The sequence below is a fragment of the Molothrus ater genome, chromosome 13, assembly GCF_012460135.2.
Source record: "Molothrus ater isolate BHLD 08-10-18 breed brown headed cowbird chromosome 13, BPBGC_Mater_1.1, whole genome shotgun sequence".
In the NCBI taxonomy this organism is placed as follows: domain Eukaryota; kingdom Metazoa; phylum Chordata; class Aves; order Passeriformes; family Icteridae; genus Molothrus; species Molothrus ater.
In genome coordinates this window covers 5,319,949-5,340,675 of record NC_050490.2, presented here as the reverse complement: position 1 = coordinate 5,340,675, position 20,727 = coordinate 5,319,949, and the positions used below count along the sequence as shown (strand labels likewise).

Below are 20,727 nucleotides of genomic sequence, written 5' to 3'. Positions count from 1 at the left end.
TGTCATGGTGTAATAGTCCTTAGATATCCTGAAACTGGAAGCTAAAGAAATTAGCTTTAAAACAGATATGTTCTTGAAACATTTCTAAATAAGTGGCTCTTGCTATGTGTAGCAAAGTGCTGCATCCACCAAGCTCTCTTTGGAGATGATGCAGAACAGAAATACCTTCAGGCCGGGGTTTTTCCGCATGCGCAGCCGCCCCATCCACATGTCTGTCAGGAGCATCTGGCTGCAGGTGTGAGCAATGAAGTCCCTGTGTTTAGCTGCCACAGCCAGCTTCAGGCAGGTAGAATTACTCCAGTTTTTCAGTTCATACGTCAGCAGTTTCATGGCAATCTGCTCATCATGTTTATAGGATTGATCCAAGAGCTCAACAGCCAACTGGCCAAAATCTCTGGAACAAGATAAGATCAGTGAAGTTTGACTTAGAAATCAGTCTGCTTTGGGTTTTTAGCTCTGTTCACAGGGCATCATGCTTATCCACAAGAACAACTAATCTCTTAGTTTGGGACAGTCGACAAAAGTTCCAAACACACTGTTAATGAACAGAGGGAATTCACTTAGACCAAAACATCTTGAAGGCAGTTTAGAGATAGCATCAGATACCCCTTAATTTCTGGGAGTAAATTCTAAAAATAACTTTGTGAAATAGAACTAGCTAGTTTTACAGGGAGAAGCTCAAGAAAGAATTAATTCTGTCTGAAAAAATCCAAGTCTTCTCCTTGCTAGAGTTGCCTTGAGATCCCAAGACCACATTTTTCCTTGTCTGTAGTTGATAAATTGGCTCTAAATGGCATTCTGTGAAACTACATTTAGAAATTATTGTACTGAACTAAAAGTAAAGTTTCTCAGCAAGTAGATATAAAATCTGCTCTGCATCTACTAACTTTGAGTTGTTGTCCAGATCCTGAGAGATGTCATCCACCAGCTCACTCTCTGAGGACTCATGGGCCATAGACTTGTAGAGTTTACAGGCCACAAGAGCCTTGGCCATGGATTCCTCCCCTCGTTGCCAAAGGAACAGGGCCATCTTCTGCCGTTTCATGAGCACAGCCCACACCATCAGCTCATGGAAGGGGTACTGAAAGCGGCTGACTTCTGGGTCATCCACATCAATATCAATCTCTTCCTCCTTTTTCTTCTTTTTCTTCTTCCCTTTGGTGGGAGGCTCATCATCCTGGGAAGAAAAATTGTTCCCATCAGCTTTTAACAGCTCACCTGACAACAGCACCATGCATGGAACAAGTACTGAGAGGACACATTAACACTCAAAGTTCTACCTTGGTTTTGCTGTTTGCTACCATGAATGCAATGCAAGCATGCACTGGGCAAGCACACACAGACTCAGCTTTTGTGCAGGGTGCTGTTTCTTGTACAAATAATTACGAGTCACCCATCCTGGAAAAGTGCAGTAGACCCCCCGGTACTGCAGGCATCCCTTCACACTGCATTGTACACAGATCCCAACTTCGTTGGAATTGCACAGGCTGGCCTGCAACAAATTAATATTTACTGAATTCCTCTGCAGTGTCAGTGGGACTCTAACAAAGCTGAATTCCCTACAGATAGGCTCCACTGTCATTTCTGATTCCACACGTCTGTGTCTATCCCTGCACATCTTCCAGGTACCAGAGCACTTTTCTGACTCACGTGCAGGCCATGGCAACATGCAAAAGGCAAAGACAGGCACACAGCACCCTTAAGAACAGCAAGATACCAAAGGGAGTCTTCACCTTGGAATAAGCAATCTCCTCCTATGTATGCAGTGCACCTGGAAGGTATTAAGTATCTCATTTCTTAAAGGGATAGGGAGGATAGGCCATTACTACAGGAACCAACATGGAAGTAACTGAAGGGAAGTAGTGACAATGAAGCAGGATCCTGAAGGGAGAAAAGCCATGATTGGGAAAATTAGGGTTTAAAAAATATAGGAAGAACATTGCATATATAAGACAGAGCTCATCATCACTGTAGACTGATCCAATATCAGAAGTGGATTGCAAGTACAAGAAATTGCTATTCTACAAAATCAGTTCTTGTTCAAGCAAGCTCAGCATTATGCACTATTTTTCAACAAAATTTAAATCCAAATTCAGAATCCAACCTCCCACACCATTTCCAAAGATGACTCTTCAGCTCAGCTGAACTGAGCATGTACTTCTCCTTGAGCAGCTTTAATAACTGCAAGTGGTGACCTCTGTCCTCTATGGAAAATTCAGGGGCCATCAATTACACAAAGTATTTACCACCTCTGAAGCACAGGACATAAAATCTCAAATGGAGGACAAAAAATTAGGTCCTCTACACCCTAGGAAAATCAAATAAAAACAAAAGGGTATTGTACCAGGAAATGTTTTGATAAAACCAGTTTTTTAAATAAATCCAACTTACCTCCATTCCCAGTAGTTTAAGAGCTTTTGGCTGAATATTAAAAAATAGAAAAGAAAATCAGTTAGATGGGAGGAAAATTTGAAAGACCAAACAATACCAAGCAAACCCATTTTCAATACAAATGTACAGCATTTATTATGAAACTTACTGTTATAAATAATTGTACCAATAGTGCTGCAATTAGTTACTCTTCATTTAAATTGTATTTGCAGGAATGCAATGGGTTAGGAAATATCTATCCTGCACTCAAAGGAAAGATTTTAATTCAGACTGAAGAGTTAAATGAATAATTTGATAAATGATGCTTTGAGAATTAAAATCACCACATTGTCACAAAAGCCAAATAAAATATTGCTTCTAAGCACACCACTGTTAGGAATACTTGGATTGTAAACTACTGGAATAGGAGGAAATTCACCTCCAGATCAGTGCATTCACCACTCTCATGTCCTCACATCCTTTAACACAGATGTCTTACAACTTGCTTATATAACTTCACTCTTGGAGTTTCAACTTCTACCTTGCAGCACTTCTTTAGAATTTAATATGCAGTGTTTCACAAAAACAAAGAAACAGAGTGTTACTTATTTTTACCACCACCATAATGGCCACATCTAGAATTAATTAATTCTTACCCTCTTTGGTCCAAATAAATTATTATAAAGAGTCCGAAAGCTTTTCCGAGTGTAGTTGCAGCGATAGGCTCCACCCATGAGATATTCCAGGACAAGACCAATATCTATTAGGCTGATATGATAATCTGGTGGAAGATTTCCCTAACAAAAAAACCCACAACTTAATAAGGATTTAGTATAAGAAAACATGACACAGATTAAATTGCCTGGCTAGACATATGTCACAATTAAATTGGAACACGGGTATTATTTACAGCCACTGGGCTCAGTCTTTGAACATTTGTATGAAATTAACTGATTCACATAATGAAAATTTTTGGGGTCATAGCTTCTTGGTTTTGTTGTTAGCAGAATTCATATTTCTGAACAAATTTTCATTTGATTTACTCACATATGAGTGTCCATACAAGTTTATATTTTTTACAAGGGTTATATTCATGAACTTAACAAACTCTGTACTAATTATCATTAATCCAGTATAAAAGCATGGCAATTTCATGGTGACTATCCCTGATAATCATACTTTACATACTTTTTTTATGGAAACTTATATTTCATCATATTATCTACAGCTGAGACTACAATGCAGACCATGATTAATGTGCAGCCCAGAATCAAAGTAAAAGGCAAACTCTAATTTTGGCAGTTACAGCTAAAACTGGATAATTGTATTGACTCCACTGGAAAAAAATGGTGCTTCATGGTCCAAGCTACATCCTACAGCAATGACTGGTTCTACATCACCACTGAGCAGCTGCTATGATGGAACAAGCACAGCCTAAGGAAGCACATCACCTCCAGGTTAACCCAACTGAATCCCCGGGACTGCCGCTGAGGGAGGGAGCATGGAAATGGAATGGAAAAGAGGAGACACAGACAGACAGACAGAATGCAGAGGAACATTAGTGACACTCACAGTGACAACACTGAATGAGAAAAGTGTTAAGCTATGAAGCAGATGAATATGAATTAAACATTAACACAGTACTGCATAATCCCCACATCTGAACCTCCCTGGAATAACTGGGAGTTTTCCTGCAGAAATTAAAACAGACAATTTCATGTAGCTGAATTTAAGTGAATGAAAGCTTCAAAGCCTCTAAGAGAGAAAATACAACAAATCTCACAATGACCCTCCCTACTCACATACAATGAACAAATTTTCATGTAATGGAAAAAAATGAGTAACAAATTTAGGACAGAAGAGATTTTCTCCAGGTAAAAAGTTGGACTAGTGAGGGAAAAGTAACTGGAAAACACACAAGGAAACAAACAAAATGCAATAAATTCTACAGACATGAGTGGGGCTTCCAGTTAACCTAGCAGGCCTTTCCTTCCACTCCTCCCTTGTAATGCTGCATTGGGAGCTTCTTGTAGAGAAGAAACAGTGTCAACCTGAATCCCAAATGCCACTATAGGAGCTTAATTCAGTTAACTCCTTAGTTTTTAAATTACTAGCACTGCCATACCCAACTCAGACTGACATCACTCTTTGCTACACAGGGAGACATTTAACTTTTCTTTACAGCTGCTATCTAATTTCAAATGGCTGCTTGGCCCCATGCTATGCTTGCTTTTACTGTTGATTCACATGGCTAATGCAATCACACAAATGTAACACTGCTTACCTTTTTCACATCTCTGACTAGCAAATGCAGCGTATTTGGTGGACCCAGTCTCTGAAACAAAAGTAATTCATGGTCCATTATAGCTTCAGTTCCTCAGATTTTTTGCAAACATGAACACAATTAGTGATCTGGCAGCTTATGCAGAACTTCAGACAACAGTCATGTGCCATCACACCCCAGAGGGGTGAAAAGAAGGAACTGGGCTACAGTGACAAACACCTTTCTATCAAGATCTGCGTAATATTCCTTTTTTATAAACCCTTCTGTGGTGATTCAAGTCACATACACAGTGGCAAAATACCACAGGTCTTTCTTTGCATTTCTGCTCACTCACAGTGTTATACAGCTCCTCCAGGCGAGGAATAGTCAGGAAGTGCTGCATGTTCACTCCATTCTCAATGAGCAGTTTCACAAAGTCCACTCGATCCAGGACCAGTGCATCCAGCATAGCCTGCTCCAGGGAGTTCACCTGAATTGCAGGGTGGAGAATGGGAGACCACATGAATACAAATGAGCTGGTTGGGCAGCAGCCACAGCCATTTTCACTACTTAGGATATGGACTGAGTTCCCATATATGTTGGTTGGTCTGTAAGTAAAAAGGAATTGAGAAAGTAACATTTTAACCACATGAAGTGAGTAGAGATAGCAGAGAATTCCAAACCTTTAGCAATACAATTGTAGCTTTCAGTCTTTCAACATGTATCTTTCAATCATTTTGTTCAGTATTTTTAACTAAACCAGGCATTCCAAGCCTGACACATTATGTGAAAAGGGATTTACTTGCTCAGCATGATAGGAACAAGTTAAACCAACACATTCACAGAAGGAAGATGTTCACTGTTGGTCTTATTTCCTTCTGACAAGTGCAGGGAAGAAGATGCTGCAGCTCAGTACTGACTGGTACTGTTATGGCTGCATGTGGTGCACATGGGTTGAGAGAGGGATTCTTGGCTCAAACACCCAACAGCATTCCTGCAGAATCTACAGCTGATCTTGTGGGAATGTGCAAAAGAACATTCTACAGAATAAAAATGTGCATCTTCCTTCTGTCTTTGTACCTCAGAATGAAAAAAAATAAATCTTCAGCACTTTTTTTATACGAATACTTTCATCTTACCCAGTTCAGGAGTTCAAGTTTTCTTGGGTCTGTTTCTTCTTCTGGTTCTTCTTTTGCTTTTCCTCCCTTTTTCTTTCCTTTTCCTTTCCCTCTGCCTGCTTTAGTCTGAGGTGCTGGAGATTTCTTTTCCTTCTCAGGAGCTGTACCATCAGGAGCTGTAAGGCTTCCTAAAGGCTGTATTTATAATGCATTAAAGCATTAGAAATCGAATTGATCTTACAGGAACTATTTAACTGAGTACATTCCTAACAAGCTCACCCCCCAGTCACCACTTCTCACATTGAGTCAACTAAAAATGGTAATTTCTCTAAGTTTAAGGGCCTTTCTGCATAGTCACAGCTTTACCCCTTTTTAAAAGCTGTTAAGTCTAAATAACACTGAAAGTCAAAGCAGTGAAGGAGCTTGACTGGGGAGAATTTCTCTTGAAAAATAAAATCAGTGTGAAAGGACTGAGACACTTCAGGTCCTTTGCTCTCTCTGAAAGCAATAGTTGTGAAAATAAATAGCAGCAAGAGCTGGACAGAAAGAGCCTAACAAGAATGCTGCTTGATGCCAAACAGCATCCATACTGCAGAGCAGAGAGGACAGAGAGCCACTCACTGGTTCATTTCTGTTCTGCAGACAGTATTTCTGTTTATACCTCTCAAGACACATTTATTCTTCAGCTAAAGTCCTTCCCCTTTCCAACCTGTCTGCCCAGGGCAGAGGCACACATGCACCACACTTTGGAGGCTTATCTTGCTCCAGATAATGCTTAGGTTACATAAACTGCACAAAGAAGAAAACTGGATTGCTGCTCTCCTCATGACACCTTGGAGTAATTCAGCATCAGATGGTTCACACAGCAAAGCAAAAAGCATCAACACAGTGAGACATAAAAATAGCTTAAATAAAGGATTTTAATTACACAGGTGAACTGCAGTGTTTCCCCATTGCTGCCAGCGCAGCATCAAACTCAAGGTGTAAATATTACACAACCTCATTTAAACTACTGAGAAACAAAGAAAACGTTGTCTTACTGGCCAGTGGTGTCCAAAGACAAAGATTTGGCTGCGTGCAATGTCTACACGATTCCAGGCCAAAGCCAGGCTGAGCTGGTCTGGAGCAGATGCATTGGTACCTGAACAGAAACACACAGAGCTTTCATATTTCACACATGATGAAACAACACTGGACAACCTTCTGCAATAACTAGGAAACAGCAAGTCTGGCTCCATATCATACTACCATTAGAATAATTCTGACACAAAGCAGTTGATTCATCCAATCAAATTATAGCATCTTCCATTTAACCCTATAATCCTAATTTCCAAAGGATTAATGAGATTGTCTCAGGTTTTGTTTTTTTTTTTAAAGCTTCCATCTTGACTTTTATTCTGATGCTAAAGACAGATATTTAACTCTTCTTAAAGACTCCTCTCAGCTCCTCTGGCAGATACTGTACATAAAAGTGTAAATTTGGGGACTCCAGAGATCCCATATAGAACCTGTATCAACTACTGTTTACCCACAGACAGAAAACAGTTGTCTCAGCAAACATAACAAACCCCAATTAAATATGGAACTGATCCTATTGCTCTAAGGTTTAAATGGCACAATCTGAGATCTGCAAAAATCCAGACAGTCTTTCATCTTCCCACTTTTTTCCCCTAACTTTATTAAAGTATGCTAGAGCTGCAATAAAATGAGCTGAAGTATCAGCAGTACAGTTGTTGCAGCACTCCCATCCATCCCAAGATTTCAGGGGAGGAAAGCCACACAAAACTTTCAATCTAGATTTTATGCTTCATGTTAATCTGAACATTAACAAACACACCCAGGCACTTATTAAAATCCAAGTGAAGAAATCAAAGACTGAAACACGAAGAGTGAACGTCAGACAGTGCATAGGGATGTCCTCTTGGGATGCTTGTGCAGCCCTCCAGAGTGCCTGGAACACCCACCTTTGAGGAGAGCAGTGAGGATGGACATCTCAATGTCGTGCTGCCCTTCCGAGCCCATGCGGAACACGGTGATCTACAAGCAAGCACACAAAATTACAGCACAGCAAAGAGAGACACTGAGCATGTGCATAGAAAATGGGGCAGAATGGTGCTGCTTCATTATTCCCTTCAACTTAAGATTTTTCAAAAAGTACAGTTCGACTAAATTTTTCTTTGAAATTTGGTTTTCACAGAAGTGTTTAATTAAATTCTTTCAGTGAAAGTTATCCTAAAATATCCCTGCATTGGTGAACATGACAAACTTAATGAAAAATCTTTACCAAACCCATGTATTCTAAAATATGGTGACAAAACTGCCATGCAAAACCAATTGTTTTCTGATGGTTCTATTACTTCCTAGTAGTAATGGAAATGGAAATGCTAGCTAGCCAAGATAATTATCACAGCATCTATTTTATTGATGATAACACTCAAACAATTTTTAGCTGCAGGATGTGTTACATGTGACAATTAAAAAAGCAGAATCAAGTAAAAAAAAGGCAATTCTTTTTAGTCACATTTGCTTAGTTCAGTCTATTGCAATTCAATGATTTTAAAAATAGTAATTAATGTAAAGCTTAGCCATTTAACTACATACTAGATGACTTATTATTCAAAAGCAGAATAACCAAATATTCTATGTTAACAAACTTAATACCAAATGCAGACCAAAAAACCTCAAATTCTTCATTTTCCAAAAGCAGCTACTCACATTTACTACTGAGAATAGAAATTTTCTCAAGAGTTGGAATATATTTTGCAGGAATGCAAAGATACATGACATTAGAAAAAGAAGAACTACGGGAAAAATATTACTAACTAGCAAGAACAGACAAAACTATCAACAGAAAACCAGAACCACAAGTCTGCTTAGGCTGCACAGCTAGTGTCTTAATTTTGCTGAGTAAACCAGGCATGCTCTGATGCACATTTTAAATTCAAAACAGTCTGACTAAAGCAGCTGTGGGCTCTCTTCTTCTCTTTTCTCAAACCAATTTTTTAGGAAGGCTGATTCTCTTTTCAGTTAGCTCATCAGAGTCATGTTTACTATCAACTTTACATCCAGTGAAGGTGTATGTATGCAACTCATCTTGGCATCATATTTACAAAACTTCACAGAAAGAATTACTCAAACTCTCAGGATTTCATTCTGCCTGCAAGGACATAGTGAATGCAGTTTCAATATACTGCTTCCAGACCACAGATGTGAATGTCAAAGGTTTTCTTTTCCTGAGCACACTTTTCTCTGCAGCTGGGATGTGGGAGGCAGGCAGGAGCCTGAGTGAGGGCTGCAGCACACACAGCAGACCTGCAGCAAATCAGGAGCAAGGAAGGGGGGGATCTTCAGGAAAACAATGCTTCAGTTTCTTTCAACAGGCTGCCAAGCCCCTTTCCGTGGAATGAAAGGCTGTTAAGGAGTAACTATGTCAGAAAACAAAAATGTGTTGATGTACTCTGAATGCTTTTTGCTCCTAGGAACCCTTTCTTCAATTATCCTTCCTCCACTTTTGGCACTGGATCCTGGGTTTAGTGCATTTCTCTTGGTGTCTTGTTCTGCCTTGCTGAAGTCTGTGGAAAAAGATTCCTACCAATTTACACAGGAGAAGCATCTGAAATTTGGTTTTGGGACTTTCCAGAAGATGTAATCCCTTCTTGGCCTATGCTTATGAATGAATGTGTACATTTAATGCAGCTATATGGGGGGAAAAAAAGCTTAAACTATAACCCTGGGAAAATGGCACTTAAAAGTACTCCATAAAGTTTGGTCACAGAAATCACCTTTGTGAACTATTTTTAGGATACTTACAAGTTCTTTTTTTTTCATGCACTCCATAAGAATGACAAACAGCTGATGAGCTTGATTCCTGTTGTAGTTAAAGGTTTTCTGGATGGTAACTAGAAGCTGGTCCCTAAGGGATTCATTTATTATCCTAAATGAAAAATGAGACATAAAAGAGGACATTGCTAGAATGAATATATATTTGGAAGGCCTACTGTTTAAGAAACTATAATATCCAATTATTCACCTTATATATTACAGATATACTTCTATTAACAATTTAAGTCTTCAGGATTTTATCATTAGGCTATACAGGGCCCCTATCTTTGCTTCTAAATGTTCCAACTCCCTTTGCATATAGCTAAAAACCCCAAAATACTCCACACTTCTGAAATGTCACCTTGGTTATGGTCTTAAACAGAGGACTGAACTTGCTAATGCATCTGAAACCTCATAATACCCAACTGATAAACAAATAAACAATCCAAAAGATAACTTAAGAAATTAGATTGAAAACATTATAGAAAGGTCAGGAATGTTTTCTCTCCCAAGGCATTACAAAACAGCCCTTCAATCTTCATCCATTTCCCAATAAAACACATGTGTTTTCAGATTATGGCAAACATTACCAGCAGGTGCCTGAGAGATGTAGTAAAATTCGAAATTCACTGTGAGAAAATGATTGGACTGACAAAAAATTCTCATTATAGATCTGCCTTACTAGATGAACACATTTATCACAATTATTGGAGAAGAAAATTGGACACTGCATCATATGCACTGTCACTGGGAGGGAAAGTCATGCAGTGAGCACATCTCTGAAGACTGATCCTGATAAGCTCTTTCAATTACCTAGGAGGTGATTGGAAAAATGAATAAGAGAAAAAAAAAAAGCAAGCCGAGTTTGATCTAAACTAAGGAAGCTTGTTAGACAGAAAGGAAAGTTGCTGACCATAAATACTGTTGGTGCAATTAAATATGTGCTATGTCTAAACACCAACAAAATCCAGCATAAGAGCTGCTCTCCTAATTCAGCAAATAACATCCACATTGCTTGCAACACTACTTGTCTGCTTAATATTTAATCCAAGCTAAGCTTCAACTTCAGTATAGGAAATAGGTTCTATCTTCAGCACAAGACAGGTATGCCACAACCTAATTAAGACAATATACAAGGTGTTTGCCTGGAAGGCAAAAGCAAGAGAATGAAGGAAGCTCAAAATTTCCACAGCTGGACACTGGTCTGGCCAGTGGACAATGAAATTCATTCACACAACACAGCAGAATCAGGCAGCACAAATTTTGCAAATCCATGCACTAATTAACCTCAGCCCTGGCCTGAAGAGTTACTCCTGGGAACTTGTCCTTGTTTCTACCATGCTCCATCCAGCACTAAGAATATTGCAGCAGACCCTGATGGAGCTTGTAAAACAGTGTGCTGTGCTGAGAGAAAGCTCATTTCAAAGGACCATAACATGCATTCAAAGTGGTAATAACTTCTACTCACTAACTTCAGTGGCTAAGACCAAACGGGCAACAAATGCTGGCTGACAGCAGAATGCCTCTGCTAGCAGCATTTTGTCCTTGAGGGTTTTTTTAATGAAGCTCTATGAAAGCAAGGCATACAGTCCTACACAGCTTTGGTGAAGATCTTGAACCCTTACCCTCCTTCCTCTGAGTACTTGTGTGCAAATGACAGAATGTCTGACGCTCGCCCGCTGCCATCGCAGATCACCACCGGGAGAGGGGGGTCTTCCCGCAGACACTCCAAGACAATGGAGATAACATTGGGACCTCCTTCTACTATGAGCCCAACCACAGGAACACCTTGCCCCAGTCCTGCAAAAACCAGAAGAACAGAAACAAGAAAAAAAAAGTGTCATTGAAACTTAGTTAAGAAATTGGGATAAGTGGATGTGATTTCTGTGTTAGAGCACTGCTTCCAACCAGAGCCCCTAGGAAAAATGATGGCCATTTTGTGGCCAATGTGAGCAAAAATATCCATATGCTGTTTCCCAAGCCCAAAAGGAAAAGAGTAAGATGTCTCTCTGCCCTTGCTTCTGTATCAGCTCCATGCTGATAACTTATCCACTCAGTGATGGTGGATGTTTGTAAGCTCTCTCAACAGACACCAGGTACAGATAAAGCAGCTAACATGCCTGTCCTATTGCTTCATCAGCTTCGCTGTTGCTTGGATGGCTCCCAGCCTTTGATGCTTTACTCTTCATTGGTTACCTAGGGAAGTCTTCAGTGAGGTGACATACCTATACTTATTCCTAAGATAAAAAATGGAATTAGTGTTTTTATCATGAGGCTGAAATGGCTGGCCGATGGAAGAGACGACAGCTGAGCATCCCTTTGCTGTCCCTGCCTCACTGTGATCTCCAGGCATAGGATGACAAAGGGAAGCCCACAGGTCACATGGTCTCAGTAGCCTTGAGTCACAAGAAACTTGGGGAAATGAAGGACAAAACATTACCTGAATGCTGACTAATTCCACTATCATAAGCAATCGAATTCAGTTCTTAACCTGTGAAATGACCAGTGCTTTATAAAGATGCACTTTTTTGTTTGGCTGAGAACGCGTGAAAGAATTCATGTTTTCAACCTGGATTCCTCTCTGCAGAACAGGAACACCATGCACAGTGACAGGAGAAGCTTCCTCACATCCTCCTGTCAGTACACCCCAGCTCTGATAAGGAGGAGTCACAGAGCACGGGCCGGCCTGTGTGTTCATGAAATCTTTAGTGATTCCTCCTGAGATTTCCAGCAGAGGTGCCTGTGCTTGGATTGATTAAGAAGAAACAAAACAACTCCCTGTATGTTGTAACTAGCAGGTGTACTGCAGCCCTTGACAGAACAGGCTTCTATGTGTAATTCCTAGCTTTGCCCTTCTCATGACAAAAACCATCAAACACTACCTAAACCAGAGCTGATATCCCCATGCCCCAGTGCATTAAAAGGAATGGCACAGAACATCCCATCTCTAGGCCCTGAATTCCTGATCTTTCAAGCTAATGCTCCTTTTTACAACCTTCCAGCTCTGCCAGCACTTCTGCAGAAGACAAAGATGACAAAAGCAGGCTGAGCTGTTTCCATCTGTGGGCAGCAGCACTTGGCACTGCCTCCATGCTCAAAGGCAAGGGGCAGCGTTTCCCTGAGCTGTTTCCCAGGCTCACCACAGGCAGAGGGCAGCACTTCAAGAATTCCCAGAACATTTGGATACCTCATGGCTGTTCTCTAATTGCACCTTGTGGCTTTACCTGCCACTTTGATTGAGTTTTCTGCTCTACCCAAAAGAGCACTTAGACCCTATAAGGAACTTCTGTGGAGTTCAATGCTATTGCCATTCTGGATGTTTCTTTTTTCTTATTTTTAGAGGCTTACACAGTTTACAGGGGTACCAGTAAGAGGGAAGAAAAGCAACTGGAAGAACTGATGTAGATTCTCCAGTAGCTCTTAACTGATGTGTGAATTGAAAGACTATTAACATTTTTTGGACCATTTTTAATTAGGGTTGTGGAGTTATTTTTAAATAGTTTATATATTTTCTATCTAACCTTTTAAAATTATTATTTTACATGTTAATGAATATATATATTTTAAAATAATTATTTTCTAAATAACAATGGGAAAAATTCTAGAAAATTATTTTAAAGAGGCCATAATAGCTGGAAGAAATTTCAAACTGCACAAAACTCTAAATATGAAAGCATTAAGGTGAAATTGTCTTAATTGTCATTAAAAATCAAAATGCCTGCTAAGTTTATCAGGAAGATCAAAGAATTTTGAGTGAGATATTTCAAATGAAACAAATCCGTATATAAAAGAGAAAATAAAATGTGTGAGCATTCATAATCAGAAATCACTAAGCTGCACAGGATTCCTGTAAACAGGAACTGTAAAAAATCCCCTCATTCTGTGTGTTTACTGATGCTTTTGAATTCTAGCCTAGAAGTGCACAAATTTTTTGCATTTCCTTTTCCTTAGATTCTCACTGCTTTGAAGCTTCTCCTCACTATGATTTGCCAATTTTTCCTCATCCCTTTATGCAATCTTTACTCCATGGCGTTCCTGCCTGGTTCAACGTGGGCTCTTTCACCACTTATCAAACAGTACACGTTCCATTCCAGTCACACAGTCCTGATCACATTTCCATGGAAAGAGCTGGAAGAAGCCTTTAATTTCCATAATTTCAAGTGCTTCAAGCCCTCCTTACCCCCCTTCAAGATGTTATGGTCACAGTTTGCCCCACTCGTACTTACGTGTGTTAATCTTCTGGAGGGAAATGTGTTTTTCCAGCTGACGCCGTAACTTGACTTCAGCTCCATATTTACCTAATGTGCCATTGTCTGCCAGAATGAAGTGGGTGTGGGAACTGTTGAGCACAGAGAGCTTACTTAAAGGGTTTGACATGGTTTGGTAAACTCGGGTTACCTGTGTGTCAAGAGGAGAGATGCACTGAGATTAGAACTAAGAATCAAATGGGAAAATACCCCACACCACCCAAGAGAGGCACACTCAGTGTCTTCTGGGGAAACAAACCAAGCAAATCTCTATAAAAACCAGAGGAGAATTAGAAATGGAGCTTGCTTTTACATTCCAAATCTGTCCTCCTGACAGCACTGTTTTCTTTGGAGGATGACAGTCAGATTGTGCACTCCCCTGCATGTTCCCCTAAGCTCATTACCATGCTCTCCTTGTTCACACACTGTGCTGTTACATAATCCTCTTAGTGCATTAGAAAATACATTCTCATCTGGAGTTCCTAGTAATTCATATGCCACTCCAGAGTACCCCCCTATGATAAATGCCAGCCCTTATGTGATTTACAGAAGGCTCAAGAGTGCCACACTGAAGTTAGGATGTAAAACTGTCACCACAGAGAGGTCTTTACTAATGAAAACAATGGAAACCTCACCAATTCCATATTTACTTTGAGGTCATTTATGACAATCTGAGAAATATTCTTAAACAACAGGTGTTCTCACAAAATTGTTCAATTTCACCTTCTAGGCCTGCTTTAGAAATGGAAAAAAGTGGTATTTCAGAAATATTAACAATGTATTTTTCACAGAGCTGTTTCCTTAAACACTTACATCTTTTCCTATTAGATCTTCCTTGTTTTCTACAATGCCCCACGGTGCAATTCCTATGGCACATATTCGTCCTCTGGATTTGGAAGAATGATCTTTCAAGGCATCTCCCACATGACGAATGACACCTATTGGTACAATTAATTTAATGCATTTTTGGCACTTTAGATTGATCACTAAACAACAGAATTTTCTTCTTGTCTCTCAGGGAGCTACTGTGTTGCTTTCACTACTAAACTGGTATTTTATAGTAGAAGATGCAATGCAGACAACTGTGCTTTTATTTTGTAATGGTTGTGTTGTAAGTCCCATGACCTTCTCACATCATTGTGCTGAATTCAGTGAAGTCTGTGGAAGACTTACCCCGTTACCAACTTGCCACAGTGAAATCTGTACCCTTGTCTGAGGTATGTTATTCATTGGACACAAACCATGACAAGCAGGAAATACACTTTCAGTAATAAATAGATCTTTGTACAAAAAAACCACACCAAAGTTAAATTTGGAGTAGGAAACTTCTTAACTACAAGGATAACCAAGCACTAAAAGAAGTGTATTAGAGCTAGTGGTAGATACCTTGCTACTGAAACCAAGGCCGAAATTTGTTTTCAGGGGAAACATCGAGTAATGCAAATCAATACTGACCCAGGAAAATCTTATGGTCTGGGCTGGGTAGGAGATTAACACAAATGACTACAATGCTCCTTTTTTGGTCTAGTGGGTAATGACTCGTTCATGTAGACTTAAATCTTCTGCCTGTGGGAAAGATTAGTGAATGAACATCACTGAATTCTTAAGTAAACAAAAAGTGATGGCAATTGCTTACCTGTACTAACACCACCAGTGAAAATCCAAGCTCCTGTGGTCATGGCAGCCTTTATCAGACCTTTTCCAAACACTTGCTTTAATTTTGGTTGCATGTCAAAGTTCTGGAGGCCTCCATGGACAGAGATTAAGAGTTTGGGCAGTTCCAGTTGCCAGTCTTTCACCATGAGGTGCAGCAGAGAATCTGGTTTAGTGTCATAGGACACACGGATGTACTGCAAAGAGCAATGTGTAACGCTGTCACTCAACCTGTTCAGAAAAATTCTCTGAGCAAAGAATGGTTACTGCTTGCCTTTCATCCTGAAGAGAGAGTTTTACAATTTTCAAACAAAGAAACAAACCTAAGTTTGGATTTCTTCAGAAGAGAGGAAAAACAAAGAGAATTTTGCAGAAGTTTGAACTGCTGTTACTTTTACTGCTAAGAAAAGTCAAGAGTCTGTTGAAACCAGATGAATAAATACCTTAGGGTACCCTATGCCCCTTACCATGGCCTTATTTGAATGTCCTCCTCCCTGGAATTCCAGGTTTCCATAGGCATCTGTTGGGTATGCTTGGGTGTGTTTACTGACAGACCATTTCTCTGGCTGAGCTTCCACTTGCTTCATTTCTTCTTCATTTTTATTGGCTGTTATACTTGGAGGAGGTGGAATATGTTGGTTAATGAGCTGGCCACAGCAGCACCTGGAGGGTAAAATATGAAGTGACTTTGATTAAGGTATCTTCCATATAAAAAAAATAAATCAGAAACTGGATTTTCAACTGCCCAAGAGGAATAATAGAAAACACCTCTCACATACACATATGTGCCAGAATGAACAGGCTTAGGTATTTTTTAACATGCAAAGATAAAAAAATTCACTTCACTTGTGTCATGCAATGGAAAGCTGTTCTAGGTAAAAGGCCAGGCAAGGAGGAAGAATGCAGAACAGGAGCAGTGACCACCTATTTCTTACTTAGAGGTGACAGCTTGCATGTGACATTAACTGTTCTGTTATCCACACAAGCTGGACCACAATATGCAGCTAGCCCATGGAGCAATATTAATATTTAGAATAAGAAATCAAATCCCCCCATCTGCTATTGTCATTGGTAATATCATACCAACTGTGAAGGATGGCACCACATTGCTGCACCTTGCTTTCAGAATTCACTATGAATCTACTATGGTTTGCAAAGTTAGGAGCTAACAACTCACTGCCTCCCTGCTCCCAGCCTTGCCATCTCTCATCTCTGTGAGACATGTCCCATGGCTCTGTGCAGACTGGAGTGCAAGCATGACTTGTGCTTTTGTTCCCCTGTCATCTCCCTTTACAGACAGTGACTGAACTGGGTTTCACACATCTAAACCCAAACAAAGTTGAATTTCTCTGGTATTAAGCTTTTCTGTTGAAACAAAAATTTCAAATGTTACCTGGTAGTGTCTTTGTTGTTGGCAATTATATAGATACATTCTCTTTTAGAAAAGGTCTTCTCTATCCAAGCCTTCTGACCCTTAAAAGAGAGAAAGGCAAAAAAAAAAAGAAAAAGAAACATACTGTTATATTTCTGTGTGGCAGATACAGCAACATTCACCTTCTATTTTCAGCTACTAAATTCATTACATCAGTTTTAAACACCAGATACATCTACTCATGAAGTGATGTGAATTTCTATGACTTGGATAAAATTAAAATCTCAAATGTCTGTAAAAACCCTTCTGTTTGATCTTGAATTTTCAAGAAAGATGGTCTTGAAGTTTCAAGTTCTACCAAAAAATGCACCTCCTCCTTCCTACTGCAGTAAACAGTAAATGGACTCAATGTAGCACGGAAAATCAGCATAAATTGTGAAATAAATAGATAATAGTATTTACTCCAAATAATGCTTTAGTATCATTCTTTGTACGCAGAAAGTTCTCCTCAGTAACTTTCCCTTCATAACTATCTTCTCACATAATTTTTTTCCTACTGTAAATCAAGTTCCAGTCTTTCCTAAGGCATCTTACTCTGAATGACATGTGTCTTGGAAGGAGCATTTTTCAATTGAAATACCCTGTGACAGTAAAAACACAAAACTCTTTGGGTATCTTTGAAACAGAAGGAACAAAACTACCTTCATATTGTCTTGGCCTATTTTCCTACTTGCAAACCAATTTTAAAAAGTGAATTCAAAGAAGCCTTTTAACTTTAAAGAAATGAAAAATGTTAAAAACCACTCACAATTGGATGATACCAATACCTTTGCCTTGCTGATAAAAGTTGCCTCTTCTGAGTTTGAATTATGAAATTGTCCTTTTCAAATTGCAAGCAAATGTTGTACGTTTTGGTTTGTGCTATGGCAGTGAAATTAAATTTTTGCAGACACAGAAGCTAAAAATGACACAACAACTTTCAGTCAAACTTTAAAAAAAGTAAAGGGACTTTTCCTAGAGAAAGAACTAAAATCATTGCTGATTTTGACTTAAGAAAGTCAGCTGCAGATGTCTGTCAGCCACTTTGAGACCTGCCCCACTCTGAGTGTCGCACAGGCTGCAGCTTGATGAACAAGGGCGTTCAGAGTTCATCTTTCTTTCTCATGCAAGGCAAGAGCTGTCTCTGAAGCGCCTTTGTTTGTTGACTTGTTCCTTCCCATCTGGCTTCTTCATTTACTCCACAATATCTAAAATTACAGGGGACTACTTGAAGTTCCCTCATTGCAAGTAACTGCAAAGCAGTTGCCAAACCAAGCTTCTACTTCATTAAAAAGGTGTCCCTAATTGCTCAGGCACACAAACATTCACCTCTCTCAGGTGCCTCTGAGCCAGTCTGGGCAGTCAGTGGCCTGGGAGATCCTGCAGTTCTGCTCTCCATTCCCATCTTGCTGATTTACCAAGGCAGGACCATCTCATGTCATTTTAGAAGGAGTTGTCTGGGACCTCACAGCACTACAGTGAGGAAGAAATAACAGCTCACAAAGCTTCCTGTAGCTTACAGCTTTACTTGCTTTCTGAATGCCAAGGCATGTATCTCAGGCATTTAGCATAAAGGGCTTGGTCATGTAGCAAAATAAGAAGGTAAAGAGTATTATATTTAATATTGAAAGGCTGTGGGACTTAGTCAGCTTTTCTGTCTTGACTCCACAGATTCCTTCTTCAAATGAAATGAAAAAGCCTTTCTTCCAAAATTATTGAGAAGATTCTTTTCATACATCTTCTGGCAAGGCTGCTACAAAATGACAAATTTTAGCAATATTATTATTTGAAGTGAAGCTTAGAAAATGCTTTTGTTCTATACCATCAGAGTCCAGTTCTAGAAAAATCCAGAGAAAACATCTCCAACAGTGAGATCCCTGAGGCTCTGTGGTATGTGGAGGTGGATGGTTAAATCAAAGAAATGCCATTTACCTGCTCAGAATGAGATTTTGCTACTTCACAGGTATGTAGGCAGTTCAAAATATTCAGAGAGCCAAAAATAGTCCATTTGATTTGAATTACAGTAATTTTTCAAACTTATTCCAAAAGTACACAAATGTACAAAGGGTACAAATTTACTGCTGTTTCATAACTATGTCCAGCATTGTTGCTTCTCACATACACCATATTAGTTAATGAACTGTAACATTATCAAATGAGCTTAACAGGAACCTGTTACAGAGCTTACATAATTTCTGTACTTCTAAAATTGCACATATTTAATTTTTTAAATAATTTGGTTTTATTATTTTATATATTCTAAACATATTCCCTTCCCCCACCTGATTAAAACTTCCAAATTCTGCGTGGTCTCTGGTAACTCCTTGACACAAAAGCCCGAATCAATCCCACAGTGCAGGAAACACTTTTCACAATAAAAACCGTAACAGATGCTGCACACTTAACTGTTCTGTAGAGAATACTGGAAAATGCAACCCAGAAATATCAAATCAGTTTGGATTGTTACACCATGCCAGTGAATACTGCTTTACCTTATTCCTTGTAGCTTACCAAAGCACAGAGATCCTTTTGAGCATGTTAAAAATAGTTAATTAACCATTGATTAAGTCACAGATTTAACATCTCTGTTTGGAAGGAATCTTTTGCATCTTGGTATCTAAAAGGAGCTCTACAAACAGCTGAACTCTCAGCTGTGCAGTTGCTCTTAAACCCCTTCTCGGAGGAGGTCTCTTATCTACTGCTGCGTTGGAAAAGCCTTCGATACTCACCCCCAGAACCCCGTTAGCAATCAGCCGCCGCAGGCACTGCAGAGGGACAACACATTGTGCTCTACTGGCTTATTTTTCTGTGCTAATGAGAGGAAGGCAAAAGCAGGCATTACAGACTGGGGAAATAAAAACCTCAGCACATTTGGTCAGCCTTTGAAGTTTCGCTGCTTTTGTCTGTTTAATCTGCTTAACCAAAGCTTCATTATAATCCAGTGCAAATACTTGAGCAGAAACATTTACTGTCAGAAAATGGGCACTTTCTCCACTTACTTTGTACAGATTCTGTACATTTCTCTCTCTGGATTGAAAAGCTCTTGGTCTTTCAAGGAAAAATGTAAGTACACATACTGTCTCTTGTGAGAATGAAAAAAAAAAAAGCACTTTTAAACAGCCTTGGAATGGATGAATTGTTAAAGGACTTTGATAGATCAGCTACAGTTTTCAGACCAACAACCACTGGTGGTTTTCCATACACCCCTGAAGAAAACAAAAAAAAACCCCAGATCCCAACTTGTTGACAGTAGTGAAGTTCAAACTTGCTTGTTACTGCAAATACTGAATGTATTAATTAGAACCTAGTTTTGAAAAAAAACACATTTCAGATGTTCAGTGGTATATTTGCTTTCCTTTATGTAAACTGGCAACAGGTCTCCTAAGCTATGACAAAAAAAAAAACCCCAAACCACTGCTAATTCGTGTACTTCAGCCTAGAAACCAATATGTTGCTGAGAAACAGCATGAACTAACACTGGATTTATATTATTACTCTATATGGTTTTGCTAGCTGTCTTCAGCATTATAAAGTTATCCTCCTCAGAAACAAAAGGAAATCAGTATAACTGGTTTGTAAATTACAGAGTAACAAAAGCAAGACCCTAAACCACTAGTCACCTTGCTAATATAGGAACTAATAAACACAAGAACTAGTTCTAAAAAGACCAATTATCCTTTGACTATTGCAAATGAATTAGACTATTTGCTGAGAAAAAAGCAATGGAATCATCTTAGCTGCAGCAATTGAAGAGAATTTTCTCTCCCACACATAGATAATTTCAGTTTTCTACAAAATTAACATTAAATTTTATGTATTTCACTTCATATATAACCAAGCATT

At 39.2% G+C, this 20,727-nt stretch overlaps 1 protein-coding gene across 1 annotated transcript in view; it reads right to left on the bottom strand.

Moving 5' to 3' along the window:
• Positions 1 to 20,727, bottom strand: part of TRPM1 (transient receptor potential cation channel subfamily M member 1) — a 77,740-nt gene that overhangs the window by 19,223 nt on the left and 37,790 nt on the right. The window contains exons 4-19 of the mRNA XM_036389927.1: positions 16,867 to 16,946; positions 15,941 to 16,136; positions 15,457 to 15,670; positions 14,634 to 14,758; positions 13,800 to 13,971; positions 11,199 to 11,373; positions 9,562 to 9,685; positions 7,716 to 7,788; positions 6,792 to 6,892; positions 5,773 to 5,946; positions 4,989 to 5,123; positions 4,655 to 4,705; positions 3,027 to 3,167; positions 2,392 to 2,421; positions 888 to 1,177; positions 166 to 394 (exon numbers count right to left, since the gene is read on the bottom strand). Coding sequence (XP_036245820.1) covers positions 166 to 394; positions 888 to 1,177; positions 2,392 to 2,421; positions 3,027 to 3,167; positions 4,655 to 4,705; positions 4,989 to 5,123; positions 5,773 to 5,946; positions 6,792 to 6,892; positions 7,716 to 7,788; positions 9,562 to 9,685; positions 11,199 to 11,373; positions 13,800 to 13,971; positions 14,634 to 14,758; positions 15,457 to 15,670; positions 15,941 to 16,136; positions 16,867 to 16,946 — 2,310 coding nt within the window. The remainder of the gene's footprint in view (positions 1 to 165; positions 395 to 887; positions 1,178 to 2,391; positions 2,422 to 3,026; positions 3,168 to 4,654; positions 4,706 to 4,988; positions 5,124 to 5,772; positions 5,947 to 6,791; positions 6,893 to 7,715; positions 7,789 to 9,561; positions 9,686 to 11,198; positions 11,374 to 13,799; positions 13,972 to 14,633; positions 14,759 to 15,456; positions 15,671 to 15,940; positions 16,137 to 16,866; positions 16,947 to 20,727) is intronic.